Here is a 16,955-nt window from a genome sequence, read left to right as displayed (position 1 = left end):
GAGAAAATGGAAAATTATTCTCACTGATAAAATGGTATAAAGCAATTTATCTACAAGAATTCAAATTCTCTGGCAAACGTACACCATTTTACCACGCTGTATCTAGTGGGAATTTTTGGAGTTTTAAGATTTCTCCATATTGATATTAGACAAAATTAATTACTAGGGATCAAATTTTGGGTGGAATAAATTTTCTCCCAGATAGATTTTCTTTGTGGGTTATAATAAGCATCTGAAATTATTTAATATGAGTAATTAAAAAAAACGTTAAATATAGAGTTACTTCAAAATGCAAAATAATGTATGTAAAAACAAAAGAATATATTACATAAGTTTCACTTATAAGTTAGATTTTTTAATTCAAAAAAGTAATATGTTAAAATGTCTCTAAATTATTTAAGAGAGAGATAATTAGAAGTACTCAACACTGTCTTGACTTCAGGATTATCCAATCTCTTAACAGAAGCTTATTGGGGAAATACAAAAAATTCAAGTAGTTCTTTGCTGTCTGGACTAGACTAAGTGCATTAAGCAGTAAAGGAGGTGACCTAAGTCTACACTGACCCAGAACCATGGCAAGTGGAAGTGTCTGCATAGACAGAAGAGATTTTTCTGAATTCATGATCTCAATTACATATTGCCCAAATTTTCATCATTTATTGCTACTATAAATAAGACCAAGTTTCACTCCAGGAAACAAAGGGAAGAACTTTGGAACTTTCAGACTTCCAAATTTCCATCAGTAACACTTGATAAAATTCTGAAAATTCAAGTGAGCAGATGATATTGAAATGACTTTTTTATTGTTTTATTATATTTTATGTTGTTTCACTGTTTCATAAAAATATCATTTATTCACTACCAAAAGGAGAAAAAAGCAATCATTTTAATTCAGAGAAAACCTTTCTTTGTAGCAGTAATATAATTCCATCTGTCTTTCGTTATAGATACAGAAGGAAACTTAACATACTGTGTATTCCTCCAGCATTTTTTTCTATGTTCCAGGTTATATTTGTAGTTCTTCATTTTCTCTAAATTTGAGCATATAAATAAAAATCCTCCAGAACACAGGCTGTACTATCATTAATTGATTTTGCCAATGTTAGTCAGTATAATCCATTTAAAGTTACCTGGAGTCTTGGATGTGCATAGAATTCATTTAAAAAGTCCATGAGTAAATCAATCTTCAGCGAGCTGACACACAGAACAACGTGCTTTTCGGTTTGAGCTCTGTGTCGACTATAGTTTCCACCTGACTTTTGTCTCTCCATCCACAAATAGGCCAGCTGTTCAAACTGTAATGCATTTTCCACATGTGAATGAAAAGAACTGGACGTGAAAATAAAAAGCAGTGCAATCCATCTATTGTCTACTGGGTATGATTCAATTTCTTAGATGAAACTCTTTGAGATTGAAATGATCAGTGTTCCCTTCAACAAGACTCTTCATAGGATAATTGCAGACTTGCTAATCCCTCCCAGGGCCTTCACGTCTCTCAGGAAACAATAATGAGATTTTCCTATTGTATCATAACAGGGCACTAATAGGTCTGCATTTCTGCTTTCTGTCCAGTAGAGTATGCAGCCATATATGTCATGCACCTGGTTAAAGACAAAGGTCTCACGTTTTTCTATCACATTCTTCTGTCAACTTCAGCCCACATCACCTGCAAGGGGAGATAACCTTACCACATACACAAGGCCACGTTCCAGTTATAGTGCATGCATGCAAGCTCAGTCATGTCTGACTCTTTGCAACTCCATGGACTGCAAAGGCTTCTCTGTCCACGGGATTTTCCAAGCAAGAATATTGGAGTGAGTTCCCATCATCTTCTCCAGGGGATCTTCCAGACTCAGGGACTGAACTAATGTCTTGGGCATTGGCAGGCAGATTCTTTACCACTGAGCCACCAAGGAAGTAGCTGTTATTAAAGGGATGCTGAGGGTATGGGGGAGGGGTGTCATTGAGGATTGCGTGCATGATTGGATAGGAGTGGAAAGATCATTTTTACATCTATGGAAAGGATATTTCAATAACTTTGTCAAATGGCTGTATAATATAATATACATTTTAATTTGTGTTGGCCACATCCTGTTTATGACCTGCCCACCCATTGACAGCCAGAATTCACTATAGGAAAAAGTTGAAGATTGTCTCTATGTGTCTTCAGTCTCATTTATATCTCTGTGCCTTTGCTTCCTTATCCATTCTCCAAAATGCTACATGTTAGCTATGTATCATCTTCAGATTTTATTTTAGTTGACCAACATAGTCAATCAATTTTTATTCATGACAACATATGGCTTTTAGTTGTAGTTTTGAGAATCAAAAGAAATCAATGTTTCATAAGTTTATTGTCTTGTACAAACATGCTATAATTAAAAACTATACTATCCTACAATCCAATAATTAATGTAAATATATGTAAAAGAAAGCATCTTGAAAAAACTGAAATGAAATGTGAGCTACCAGTGGAGACTAGAAGGGAAAAAAACTCATGTTTCTAATATAATTTAAAAAGGCATTTTGGAGACAATTTTAATAATTGACAAGATGGTATAAGAGCATGCGTTAATATAGTTAATAAGTCACCCTGTATTTTTTATTAAATGTGGAAGATTTGATTTCATAAGACTTAGCACATTTCTATAAAATTTAACACAGTGGTGCTTACCTGGATAGGGAGAACCACAAGAGCAACACAGATCATGGCAACCACAAAAAGCTTGGACGACCACGTTTCTGGAGTGACATCCCCAAAGCCCACAGTAGAAAATGTCACGATGCAGAAATAAAGGGAGTCGAAAAGATTCAGCTTCTTTCCTATCCGTTCCAGATGTTGGATTCCACAGATGCTAAAAAAACAAAGGTGGATTACAGTTAAAACTTTCAAATCAGCCACATTACTTCTCATCATTCTTCTGAAAGCCAAAGCACACTTCATAAAGCCACTTGGTAGCTGGGATTGTATACGGACGGTTCAGTACTTTCCTTCGAGAAAATATTTTTAAGTTTTTTCTTACATCAAAGAGAAATAGTCTTATTTTATTTGTAGCCAAAATTTATAGCCCCAAATCACAAAGCATATTTGAATAGTATATAAAGTGAATAGATGGAATTTCATGGGTGACTTACATAAACATTTTGAATGCATGTCAAGGCAACACAGACACTAGAATCCACTAGATCTACTACCCATCAAAATAGCAATAGTCAGTAGTCTTCTTTTTTAACAGAGAGACATTTTTCAGTTATATATGTGTGGTAAAGATATATATGTATATATTTCATGTGTATTTGCTTCACAGTCATCCCTCCATATCCCCAGGGGTTGGTTCCAGGTCCCCCAGGGAGACACAGGAGATATAATGACATAGTCATTCTAGTCACTCAGATGACATAGTATTTGCATATAACCTATGCACATCTTCATATATACTTTAAATCATCTCTAGATTACTTATAATACCCAATACCATACAAATGCTATAAAATTTGTTGTAAATAAGTTGCAAATGCTATGCAAATAGTCGCAAGTATGCAGCAAATTCAACTTCTGACTTTTGGAATGTCCCAGAAATTTCTTCCCTAATATTTTCAATCTGTGATTAGTTGAATCCACAAATGTGGGAACTTGGAATACAGAGGGACCACTGTATACAAGAAAGGCTTGAGGAGTTAACATGGCAAGGTGACTCTCAAAAGGAGTCTTTCGGTACATCAATTATCTGTACAAAACTATTGGTGGTATGAAAGTAAGGGAGAAGCTAGAAATGTTACAAGGTTTTCCCAAAGTAGAATTGCTAAAATAGCATTAGAAATAGCACTGCTACTAGCTTAAAAAAAAAAAAAAAGGAGGCTATGAAACATGCATATATTTGCAATCTTGGAGAGGAGTGAGATTTGCAACATTAAAAAATCACCAATAAAATAAGAAGGAATCTAGTACTGATGCATGTTAAAATATGATAAGCCATGGAAAGACACTGAGTGAAAGAAGTCACATGTAAAAGACTATATACTGTATAATTCTGTTTTCATGAAATGTTCAGAAAAGACACAGAAAGCATATTAATGGTTGCTTGGAAGTAATGGTGGGAATAAGATGATGAAAATGTTCTAAAACTAGACTTGTGATGACTGTAGAAATTTGTAAATATATTAACGTGGTTGTATTCTACACTTAACATGAATGAATTTTATGGCATGTAAATTATACCTCTCTAAAGCTGTCAAAGGAAATCACTGTGTACTTCTAGATTTTCCTTCCAATTTCTATGCAGAACAAACACAGATGGCTTGATTATGATGACCAAGAAGATATGCTATTCAATGTTTAAACTACAGAAATTCCTTGTCCAGCCTTTTAAGATATCTCTACTTTTTTATTCTTTATTTTCCCAACAGTTTATACTCAGCACATGAGCCAGAGTTGGCCTATGACAACATGGGTCAGGCCGTGTTATTTCTCTACTTAAACTCCTGGAACAGGGAACCCTAGTCCATATAAGATTAAACTCTAATGATCTTTGTGATCTAATGATATTTGTCTCTAGCCTAGTCCTCCATCTGACCCCTCCCTATGCCTTTCAGACTAGGTTTCTAGTTTTTTCTAGTTTTCCAGTAGATTCACTAGTTTCCTCCCTGTGGTTTGCTCTGCCCCAGCTACACTGGCATTCTCACTTTCTGACCAACATGACAGGCATCACCCAGATTCAGGGTCTTGTCATGGACGACTCTCTCTGGCTGGACCATATTGCCCAGGTATTTCATGGATATTTCCTCACTTCCTTCAAGTCTTTACTTCTAACCTAAACATCATATATACTCCTTGTCTTTCTTACTGTGCTTAATTTAAAAAAGTTTTAGTCATTTGTTGGGTTTGATGCTGATTGTCCATAAACCTCTGTAAGAGTCATATTAGGACAGAGTCATGTGCTTTCTTCACTCATGTTGCCTGAACCCCTATATTAGTTCCAAGAGCATAATGATGTCCACTAATAATTACTGAATGAGAGTCTGAAGGTAACATATATTTTTTTTCTGTTGCCTACATTTAAATGACCAAGCTCTTTAGCCTGTTAAGATATAAACTAAGTACAGTTCACTAAAGAAAAGAAAAAGCACACAAATGTATTTATCTGACCATTGCCTTAATGGTGGAAGCTAATATAACTTAGGAGCAAGACTAAATACTTCTTTCTCAAAAGAATCAAATGACTTTCCCACCACCTTTTGAAATATTCAAGTTCTTATAAACAAGTAAATTGGGTTTTATTCTCCTCCGTAATTTACTTTTGCAACTCCAGCATTTGTTCAGTTAATACTGTTTAACATGATAAACACAAAATTTGGGAAATTTGAAGTGCACTGACTTATTGAAACCCATTCTGTTTGGGTAATATGCAAGCAAATTGCATAATTAAAAATTACTAAATTAAATTGGCTATACTTCATTATTTCTAATCAAAAGCTTTTCTTGAAATCCCATTCATGTCACTGTTAGTGAACTTTGCACGCATTAATACTAAGTCAAGTCAATCAGGTTACTCATATAACCATTATAATAATAAAAGTATCCAGCTTATCTTTTATAAAAGAAACAAATTACTCTCAAGTATTAGAGAGAGATTTGCCTACAAAACACTGTAATCGTAACTTCATTGTTGGAATTCATTTTCACATTAAGTTTTGAAAATTGTTATTTATGCAAAGAATCACATTACTTGAAGGGTAGAAACAGTTTAGAAGGGGATTTTGCAGAATTTGCGCTAACATCAATTTCAGAGTTAGGATCTTCATACTATTTAAGCAAATATCTTTCAAATCTCTTCTAGAATTATCAAAATTAGATTTAAAAAGTATTTTGAAATTACTGGTTGCATGTTTTTATTTTACAAAAGTAAATACTAATACATGGGGAAGTTTAACAAAAAGGCAGGGCAGGGGAAGCAGAGACAGTCCAATCACATTATATGGGTACAGCATCACTGTCTGATACTAGCTGTAGGGCACCAGTATGCAACATGTGGAGAATGTTAAGCATATCTGACAACTTATTACATACTATTTTGGTTATAGGCAATAGAACTAGGAATGTTTTAAAGAAATAGGAAAACTTATAATACTCTTCTATTACTTCTCTTATATTACTCTACAAATAAAAATATTTTTAGATTCACATAGATTACCTATCTAAACAATAATTCAACTACTTCTGTTGAGGGAATGTAAAAGGGAACCTTCAGGACAGGTAGATACATAGTTTACTGTTACTTTATTATATAATTCTTGAAGTTAAGACAGTTTTTTAGCTTTGAAATACCCTTTTATTGCATTATGCATAAACACTGATATTTCACTGATATGTTAGCTCTTTTTCCTAGCACTGTGAATGCTACAATGTGCTGCTGCTGCTAAGTCACTTCAGTCGTGTCCAACTCTGTATGACCCCATAGACGGCAGCCCACCAAGCTCCCACATCCCTGGGATTCTCCAGGCAAGAACACTGAAGTGGGTTGCCATTTCCTTCTCCAATGCATGAAAGTGAAAGGTGAAAGTGAAGTCAATCAGTTGTGTCCGACTCTTACTGACCCCATGGACTGTAGCCCACCGGGCTCCTCTGTCCATGGATTTTCCAGGAAAGAGTACTGGAGTGGGTTGCCATTGCCTTCTCCAACAATGTGCTTCATAAGGATTTGAAGCTATTTGGTGATTATAATCCATTTTAATATAGAGAGTTATCGTATTTCATTCACAGATGTCTTTCGAGACATTATTAAATGAAAACTGCCTTTTCTCCCTGATAATAACTGATGAATTTCAGTTAATTATTAGTTTTCATCTGTACCCAGAAGTGATTTTAATGTTGGGCACAGATTTTGTGATAAAGTAAATCCAAGAATGTGCTCAAATACAGCACATTCATAATCGAAATATCCTATTTTGTCTTCTTAAAAAAGAGATATATCTTTTCCATTAGTCAAAGCTTGAGTTAAACTACTTAAATTATATCCTGAATTGAAAATAGAAATAGGATAATCATAGCTGGTGGATAATAGTAAACATTCTTTTACCTTCAAATTTTCTAGTGATCAAATTTAATGTTTTGTGACTGGGCCATAAATTTAAGACAAAAAGCTCACTTAAATGCTTGATTTTAGTGAATATCTAACTCCAACCGAATTTTAGTTTATTATCCCATGTGTGCATGCTGTCTCTTCAGTCACATGGAACTCTTTGTGACCCTATGGCTTGTAGTATGCAAATCTCCTCTGTCCATGGGATTCTCCAAGAATATGGAAGTGGGTTGCCATGCTCTCTCCCAGGGGAATTGTCCCGACCCAGGGATGGAACCCAGGTGTCCTGTATGGGCAGTCGTGTCTTTTACCACTAGCACAACCTGAAAAGCCCTGCCGAAACATTTGAAATTAAATAAATTGCTCCAATTTAAGATTTAAAAATAAACCAATATCACATCATGTTCTATTTGCCTTTTTGTTTAGTTAATATGCATACAAGTTACTCAGATTCATTTGTACTGAGTGACTGAAATGGAAAGCTGCAAACGAATATAATTTTCTTATAATTTCTCTACTAAAAAATACCTATCAATTTTAATTTAAATATAATTTCTATAAAACCAGTAAGTTCTATAACATCTTAATAAAATGTTTCATAATAGAAAAAGGGTGACCTAATTCATTCATAAAGATTTATTTATCAATGGTTTACTAGTGCCAGGTATGTGCTGTATGTTAGACATGCAGATCCATGACACCTTAGTCTACACAAAAAATGTTTCTAAAATCTAAAATAAATGGTTTGACTTCAACTTTATAACCCTATTACCACTGGCAATGCTATCATAAAGTAATAATCAAACATTTATTCATAACTTGATCAATACACAACTTGATCAATACTTGATCTGATAGAGTGCCTGATGAACTATGACGGAGGTTCGTGACATTGTACAGGAGACAGAGATCAAGACCATCCCCAAGAAAAGGAAATGCAAAAAAGCAAAATGGCTGTCTGAGGAGGCCTCACAAATAGCTGTGAAAAGAAGAGAAGCCAAAAACAAAGAAGAAAAGGAAAGATTTACCTATCTGAATGCAGAGTTCCAAAGAATAGCAAGGAGCGATAAGAAAGCCTTCCTCAGTGATTAATGCAAAGAAATAGAGGAAAACAATAGAATGGGAAAGACTAGAGATCTCTTCAAGAAAATCAGAGATACCAAGAGAACACTTTATGCAAAGATGGGCTCAATAAAGGACAGAAATGGTATGGACCCAACAGAAGCAGAAGATATTAAGAAGAGATGATAAGAATACACAGAAGAACTCTACAAAAAAGATCTTCATGATCCAGCTAACCACGATGGTGTGATCACTCATCTAGAGCCAGACATCCTGGAATGTGAAGTCAAGTGGGCCTTAGGAAGCATCACTATGAACAAAGCTAGTGGAGGTGATGAAATTCCAGTCGAGCTATTTCAAATCCTAAAAGATAATGCTGTGAAAGTGCTGCACTTGATATGCCAGCAAATTTGGAAAACTCAGCAGTGGCCACGGGACTGGAAAAGGTCAGTTTTCATTCCAATCCCAAAGAAAGGCAATGCCAAAGAACTACCACACAATTGCACTCATCTCACATACTAGTAAAGTAATGCTTAAATTCTCCAAGCCAGGCTTTAGCAACACGTGAACCATGAATTTCCAGATGTTTAAGCTGGCTTTAGAAAAGGCAGAGGAACTAAAGATCAAATTATCAACATCTGATGGATCATTGAAAAAGCAAGAGAGTTTCAGAAAAACATCTATTTCTGCTTTATTGACTATGCCAAAGCCTTTGACTGTGTGGATAACAATAAATTGGAAAATCCTTCAAGTGATGGGAATAACAGACCACCTGACCTGCCTCTTGAGAAACCTGTATGTAGGTCAGGAAGCAACAGTTAGAACTAGACATGGAACAACAGACTGGTTCCAAATAGGAAAAGGAGTACGTCAAGACTGTATATTGTCACCCTCCTTATTTAACTTATATGCAGAGTACATCATGAGAAACATTGAGCTGGATGAAGAACAAGCTGGGATCAAGATTGCTGGAAGAAATATCAATAACCTTAGATATGCAGATGACACCACCCTTTATGTCAGAAAGTGAAGAGGAACTAAAGAGCCTCTTGTTGAAAGTGAAAGAGGAGAGTGAAAATGTTGGCTTAAAGCTCAACATTCAGAAAACTAAGATCATGGCATCCAGTCCCATCACTTCAAATACATTGGGGAAACAGTGGAAAGAGTGGCTGACTTTATTTTGGGGGGCTCCAAAATCACTGCAATGGTGACTGCAGCCATGAAATTAAAAGACACTTAGTCTTTGGAAGGAATGCTATAACCAACCTAGACAGCACATTGAAAAGCAGAGATATTACTTTGCCAACAAAGGCCGTCTAGTCAAGGCTATGGTTTTTCCACTGGTCATGTATGGATGTGAGAGTTGGACAACAGAGAAAGCTGAGCACTGAAGAATTGATGCTTTTGAACTGTGGTGTTGGAGAAGACTGTTGAGAGTCCCTTGGACTGCAAGGAGATCCAACCAGTCCATCCTAAAGGAAATCAGTCCTGAATATTCAATGGAAGGACTGATGCTGAAGCTGAAACTCCAATACTTTGTCCACCTGATGCGAAGAGCTGACTCATTTGAAAAGACCCCGATGCTGGGAAAGATTGAGGGCAGGAGGAGAAGGGGATGACAGAGGATGAGATGGTTGGATGGCATCACTGACTCAATGGACATGGGTTTGGGTGGACTCTGGGAGTTGGTGATGGACAGGGAGGCCTGACGTGCTGTGATTCATGGGGTTGCGGAGAGTCAGACCCGACTGAGCAACTGAACTGAACTGAACTAAACTGATCAATAGTAACTTAGGAAAACTACTTAAACTTTTTAAACTTCATATTCCTCAACTGAAAAGCAAATGTAATAATAGCAACTTCTTCCTTTGGTTATTCTGAGAATTAAGTGAGCTAATGTTCTGTGAAATGCCTGACAAATAACCTTGAATAAATTCATAAGTAATTCTGTTATTTATATGACAATCCCAGGATAAAAGAAAAAGAAGCACAAAAAAGACTCAAATATAAGAATCCAGTAAATCTACAAAGGTGTTAAAAAGCCTTCTCCACTTGTGAGAAATGTAAATGTACTATTAACAGGAGAGTCAAGGACCGTGGAGAAAGAGAAAACAGCCTGCCTGTTCTCTTTGCTGTGGATGTGCTAACAGATTTGTCAGTGGCAGAAAGCCACTCATGGATTAATGAGTCCCTGTAACCATGTCCAGTCTTTTCTCCACCCCATAAATCTGACCTGAGAAGGGAAGTAAAAACATGGGGAAACAAAGAGGGCGCCAAAAGAAGAGTTAGGCAATTTGCAAGGTAAAACTATAATCTTTATTTAGAAAGATAGCCAGGCTGATATCAGTTGACCTTTGGAGGGCTCACCATCGTCATTTACAGAAACTGACAACTAATTCTTGGCAATGCAGGAAGGGGAAAAAAAAAAGATTACACTTTATTTCTAGGTCAAACTGTCAATATCAGGCTAGCGACTTGTTTTAAAAAAGCACTACTTATCATTGAGATTGCTTAAATAAAAGAAATCCTATTGTAATTATATAAAGACTGTATAATGTATATTATATGTGTATCTATTTATAAAATTCACTGACTTAGGTAACTACTAAGTACATCAGTATATGGCAATATTTTAAGATTTAAATATTAAAATCATAATATTTTGAAAAACAATTTTCTCTTTTTATATTTTACTTATTAACTCACGTTCACTGCTATCATTTAAATAGACATTTAATTTTACAAAACATGAATTTTCTATCTCATGAAGATTAACTATACCCAGTTTTAGAAACTCAATTCATTTTGAGAAGCAAATAATTCTTGCCATACACATATTTATGTGCTTTTCATAATTTTGGTCAATACTCACAATACTGAGCTTAAACTGGAATTTCAAAAATCCTTCACATAGTTATTTCTGCCTTAATGCAATTTAGTTTTACATGAATATTGATTTGTGGCACTATTTTCAAGATCACTGTCACAGAAAAAAATCTTTTGAGGAGTTTTATAGTATGGACTTTGACAAGTTTTATTTTGTTTTTTAAACCAAGTGGACATGCATCTAAACTATGCAGAGTAGAGGACAAAATGCCAACTAATCAAATATGTCTTAAATACCAACACAGAACTTGATTACTACCTTCCCGAGTGGTAAAGAATCTGCCAGCAATGGAGGAGATGAGGGCGTTCAACCCCTGGGTCGAGAAGATCCCCTGGAGAAGGAAATGGCAACCCACTCCAGTATTCTTGCCTGAGAAGTCCCATGGACAGAGACGCTATCAGGCTACATACACTCTATGGGGTTGCAGAAGAGTCTGACAGCACTTAGCAACTAAACAACAAAAATAACAACATGCACGAGAAACAGAGAAATGCCCTGGAGATTTCATATCATTCAATACTTCCATAATCAATAAGGATAAAGGCTGACTGCATGACATGTAGCTCATGAGCAATACAATGTTCTGTTTGCTTTTCAACCAATATTTGTTTATTTTCAATATGATTTATAGATATCAAGGAATAAAGGCAACAGATAATGAAGGCATAAGAAAAGACATAGTAGGGAAAATTCTGCAGGAGGAGAGGAATGTAAACTATTTTATTTTTGGATATATTAAATATATCACTCCTATAAGATATTATGTCAAATTCATTACAATAACTTATGTTATTGACATATGCCTATAATAAGTCATACTTACACTCCTTGGATAAACCTTACCTGATGGTAATTTTTGTGCACTTCTAATATTTTCAGTTCCAAAAAAGAGTAATATGCAATTATTACAAGGCAAATAATAAAGACATGCATGAGAAATTAGTATCATTCTACTCTTTTCTATCCTTGAGCTAGTAATATTTAGTATTTGTCCTTTTGCTTGTTTGGTATTTTGTTTTGCTGTTGTCCTTAATGTAAATGCACTGTGATTGGAGTTTGGCAGTTCATTACTATAGCATTTTTATATCTATCTTTTTAAAGTTCTCTTAGGCTAGACTTTTGTATCTCAATACATGTCCCTTGAAAAGCCAAGTTCGCAGTAGATGTGTACCAGACACAGGGGTCTGCAGTCAAATATATTTGGTAACTCTGAATTAAGGATATTTTATTTAGTAAAGGATTTTTCAGGTTCCTTTAATGAGTTAATGTTGATTGCAAATCTCTGCGAATAGATTAAACCAAATACATCTGCTAAATTTCTTGCTTTTGATAGAGCATCTCAAAGTATTGGGGTTTTATAAACTAAAATGTGAGAACATCAACTCATAGTTTGTGCTCTGAGTATTTTAGAATAAATGTTTAGCTTAATCATTAAATGAGGTGGATAACTTTGTACCTTCGTCCATCTCCTGAATTATATTTCCCTGGACTTCCTGTGGTCATGTATGGATGTGAGAGTTGGACTGTGAAGAAGGCTGAGCGCCGAAGAATTGATGCTTTTGAACTGTGGTGTTGGAGAAGACTCTTGAGAGTCCCTTGGACTGCAAGGAGATCCAACCAGTCCATTCTGAAGGAGATCAACCCTGGGATTTCTTTGGAAGGAATGATGCTAAAGCTGAAACTCCAGTACTTTGGCCACCTCATGCGAAGAGTTGACTCATTAGAAAAGACTCTGATGCTGGGAGGGATTGGAGGCAAGAGGAGAAGGGGACAACAGAGGATGAGATGGCTGGATGGCATCACTGACTCGTGGGCGTGAGTCTGAGTAAACTCCAGGAGTTGGTGATGGACAGGGAGGCCTGGCGTGCTGCAATTCATGGGGTCGCAAAGAGTCGTACACGACAGCGACTGAACTGAACTGAACTGTACTTACTGTTCCTTGAAGAAATGTAACAATGAAACTATCAGTTCCTGGAGGTTTTTACTTTTCTTTTCTTTCCCCCTGTCTTTTTTAATTGAGATCAAAAGATGTAATTTTAAAGTGCAACATTTTAAAGGTGCTCCATATCTACCCTTTATCTTAATTCAATATTACTTAAAAATCCATGAAAGTGAAAGTTGCCCCGTCATGTACAACTACTTGAGACTCCCTGGACTATACAGGGAGTGGGTAGCCTTTCCTTTCTCCAGCGGCTCTTCCAAACCCAGGGATGGAACCCAGGTCTGCCACATCACAGGCAGATTCTTTACCATCTGAGCTACTAGGGAAGCCCATCTTAAAATCCATAAATATGTACTTTAGAATGACCCACCATTCCTTCCAAAGATTCACAAAAATCAATATGCTTCACATATAATGCTTTGGTCTTTACTGACTTCCTACAATTTATAAATACAGGTCCATAGCAACCAAACCGAGCACTGGATATACAAAGAAAAGCCATCTCTTCCTGCTCACAAAGAAGTTAAAGGAATAGGACAAAGTTTTTCATAAGCACTGCAATTCTTTAAACGTGGATCACCAAATTGAGCATGTCATATGAAAAGGAAGACTCCACATTTTATCTCATTCAAAATTATAAATTATACTTTTTTGTTAACTGAAATACTGTTAAAATTTACTCAGGATTATTATAAAGAAACTGTTTAAACATCTATGCAAAAATCATATTCACGTCAATTTAAAAAGGATTAGCTTCATTTTACACTAAATATACAAAGCCATAATGCCAAACATTTAATTTTTAATTACCCCTAGGAAAAAAACTAATGTAAATTTTATTTCTTAAGTCTCACTTTCACCATATATTCCTCCTTTTAGAAAAGCTAACATCTTAATTTACATACTTTAAAGTATACTTTTTTCCTCTTTCACTCACCTAATGAAAGAAAGATTACCAGCCTACAAGTTAGAAACCATGTAATGCTGTACGCTACACCAACCATAACGTAATGACAAATGTTCTTCCTTACATTAAATACTTCAGAGTAATTAGCCTCCAATTAAAATAAATAAATTTATATTAAAAAAAGATTCCACATTGTCTACTATCTGTCTTATAGAATATATTTCTTTTAATGAATTTACATTAAGTTTCCATTTATTACATTTTCTCTTCTTTCATCATTAATGACCAAAACAGAATAAAAACATCAGCTCAACAGTCTTTGTAAGTTACTGATAGACTCATAAGCCTATGGGCCATTATCAGCACATATATGTGTGTGTATGTATTATATACATATGTCCTCTGGAGAAAGCTATGTAACCCACTCCAGGAATCTTGCCTGGAAAATTCCATGGACAGAGGAGTTTGGCAGGCTATTATCCACAGGGTAGCAAAGAGTAGGACATGATTGAAGCAGCTGAGTACACACACATGCACATATATTCATGCAGGGTTTTTTAAAATCATGTAATATTGTTCTATGTTTCTCAGGTTATATGCTGAGCATATATTTATATTCATCCATAATTATTTATTAAAAATGGATACTGTGTGTCAATGTAAAATGTATTTTCTACTATAAATAGTGAACAAAGGAAACAAAGAAACGAGGCAGTGGGATAAGAAAGATGATTAGACAGATTGAACTAGGTGAAAACAAAGAAATGACATCATTATGGCTTATGGTTATAGGTAATAAGTTACCTATAGAGAAGAATCTTGTAAAATCAGAATGATCTTTTCTTGAAAATCTCATTTTAGGAGACTTCAAAATTCGGAGATTAAACTCTTACTGGAAAAAATGGGGAACTGTATCCCCAGCAGGAAGCTATTAAAACTATGTTCATATTTTTGAAACAAAATAGCATGAATAAGAGAGCAAATAAAGACAACATGGTGCTTAATCATCTTATATTTTATTAATCTAGTGAAAGCATTTTTTATTTATTACTCTTTGCTTTCTGGAAAGCTCTCAGGGTTTTTCTCTCCTGAAGCTTCAATAAAGTGCTTGTAAGTTTATTTCCACTGTATTGTAGATCATATTCATGTGAGAAGTGCTTACATTTATTTATTAGTTCTCCTATTTAGTGAGTGCAAACTCCAGGAGATAGTGAGGGACAGGGAGCCTGGCGTGCTCCATGGGGTTGAGAAAAGTCAGACACAATTTGGCAACTGAATGACAACAACTCAAAGATTTAGGCACAGTACCAGGTACTGGGGGAGAAAATGGTATAGAAAAACCTGCAAGAATACTTCCTTGATGGGAGTTTCAGTGCAGTGGAAGAGATAGAAAGTGATGACTAATACAAAAATATATAAATAACATAGGAGACCCTCTAGTGCTAAGATTTCCTATAACAATAGAATTCAACCTAATCAGGTGAGTCAGGTTCAGTGAAAAAGTGATGTTTACATAAACACTAAAAGGTGAGTCTGACTTTGGCCTGCAGAGAAGGCAGAGAATTTTAGGAAGGGGGTCTAGTCTGATAGACAAAGATGTGGGGTGAAAAAGCATGACTTCTGAGCAAAGATCAAGGATGTGAGATAAATAAAAAAAAGATGGGGGAAATCCCACTGGTGCAGGAAATTGAGAACATCATAACAAGTTCTGTATTCAGCTCACAGCACATGGGAAATCTTTAACAAGCATTAAGCAAGTGGTGACACAATTGTATTTGTATTTCCCAACGATTGCTGTGGTAGTCATGAGATGAACGGTTTGGAGTGGAAACAGGTAACCCATTAGTAAGGCTGTTCCCATAAGGAGGTCGTAACACTTTAGATGAATGAGGTGATGATTGAGAGGAAGAGAAGTAGGAACAATTGTAGGATATTTAGGAAGTAAAATGCATGGGATTTTAAAAAATCAGGTATTGTGTGACATGAGAAAAGGAGGTGTTAAGAATGATTCCATTGAATGATCTAAAAAATGGACAGTGGCTGCTATTTCAGAGTTATGGCCAATTTGGGGGAAGAAACAGCATAAATTTGCTTTTAGGCATATTTAGTTTGAGGAATTGAAGAGAAAATGCCATAGAAACAGCTAACTACAAAACATATAACTATGTAATAAAAACCATAGAAACTGGACTAAGACAATGTGTCTGTTCACAGTTACTAAGTTCTTCCTGGTGCACATTTGTAACCTCCAATGAAGAGAAGAAGGTGGAGTGTCAGACTGCCTCTGTAACAACCCTGCTGCCAATCATGATATAGCAAGAGCAAGTCCCAGACTAAATTTTGCCACACAAAACACTTACTAATCCCTGTTCTGCAAGATCCAAGAGATCTGTTCTCTTGTCTTTCTGTGCATAGTAACAAATATACTGAAAGAAAGACTCATAACAAGAAAAAGCTGAAAATGTACAAAGGGCAATTTCTGCTAATGGTCTTGTGGGATCAGATGACAAATGCTCAAAGGAGAAACAAGTTTGAAAAGGTCTCCAGACTTAAGGCACCACTTCCCTAAAGGGCTAAGCTGCTATGTTCAACAAATTCTTGCAGTCCAGTTATGCAGGGGCAGAAATAACCAAATAATACCTTCTTGCCAACTACATGGCTAGAAAAAATTTTAATTCCTTTTATGTTAATTTGTAAAAATAATTTGAAAATCATCAGATATTGATGATTGAAACTGGTGATACCTGATAATGGGTCCCTGATGAGAATTTTTCACAGACTTAATAGCCATCCTTAGATTTTTACTGTGTTTGGACACATGCTATGCTGTGGTTTATATGAGATATTTATGGGATTGCAGAAAATATAACTAAAATATGATATAGTCCTAGATGAAAAATAAAAATAAAATGAAAGGACCAAGGACTGGCTACTGAGACAATACATCATTTAATGAAATGCTATAGTAAAGGACAAAGACATAATAAGAGTGTATATATCTGTGTATGTACCTATGGGGTATGTGCGTGTGTGTGTTTCATATGCCCAATGCATGTTCATAACTCTCATGGGTGTGTA

General features: G+C 35.5%; 1 protein-coding gene across 2 annotated transcripts in view; it reads right to left on the bottom strand.

The window, feature by feature from the left end:
• KCNT2 (potassium sodium-activated channel subfamily T member 2) overlaps positions 1-16,955 on the bottom strand; it is a 435,264-nt gene that overhangs the window by 212,271 nt on the left and 206,038 nt on the right. For both annotated transcript variants that reach the window (XM_061382138.1, XM_061382137.1), the window contains exons 9-10: positions 2,675-2,855; positions 1,131-1,295 (exon numbers count right to left, since the gene is read on the bottom strand). In XM_061382138.1, the coding sequence (XP_061238122.1) occupies positions 1,131-1,295; positions 2,675-2,855 (346 nt within the window). The remainder of the gene's footprint in view (positions 1-1,130; positions 1,296-2,674; positions 2,856-16,955) is intronic.

This window comes from Bos javanicus, chromosome 16 (genome assembly GCF_032452875.1).
Source record: "Bos javanicus breed banteng chromosome 16, ARS-OSU_banteng_1.0, whole genome shotgun sequence".
Taxonomy (NCBI): domain Eukaryota; kingdom Metazoa; phylum Chordata; class Mammalia; order Artiodactyla; family Bovidae; genus Bos; species Bos javanicus.
The sequence above is the reverse complement of the archived record's forward strand: the minus strand, read 5'-3'. Positions and strand labels throughout refer to the sequence as shown.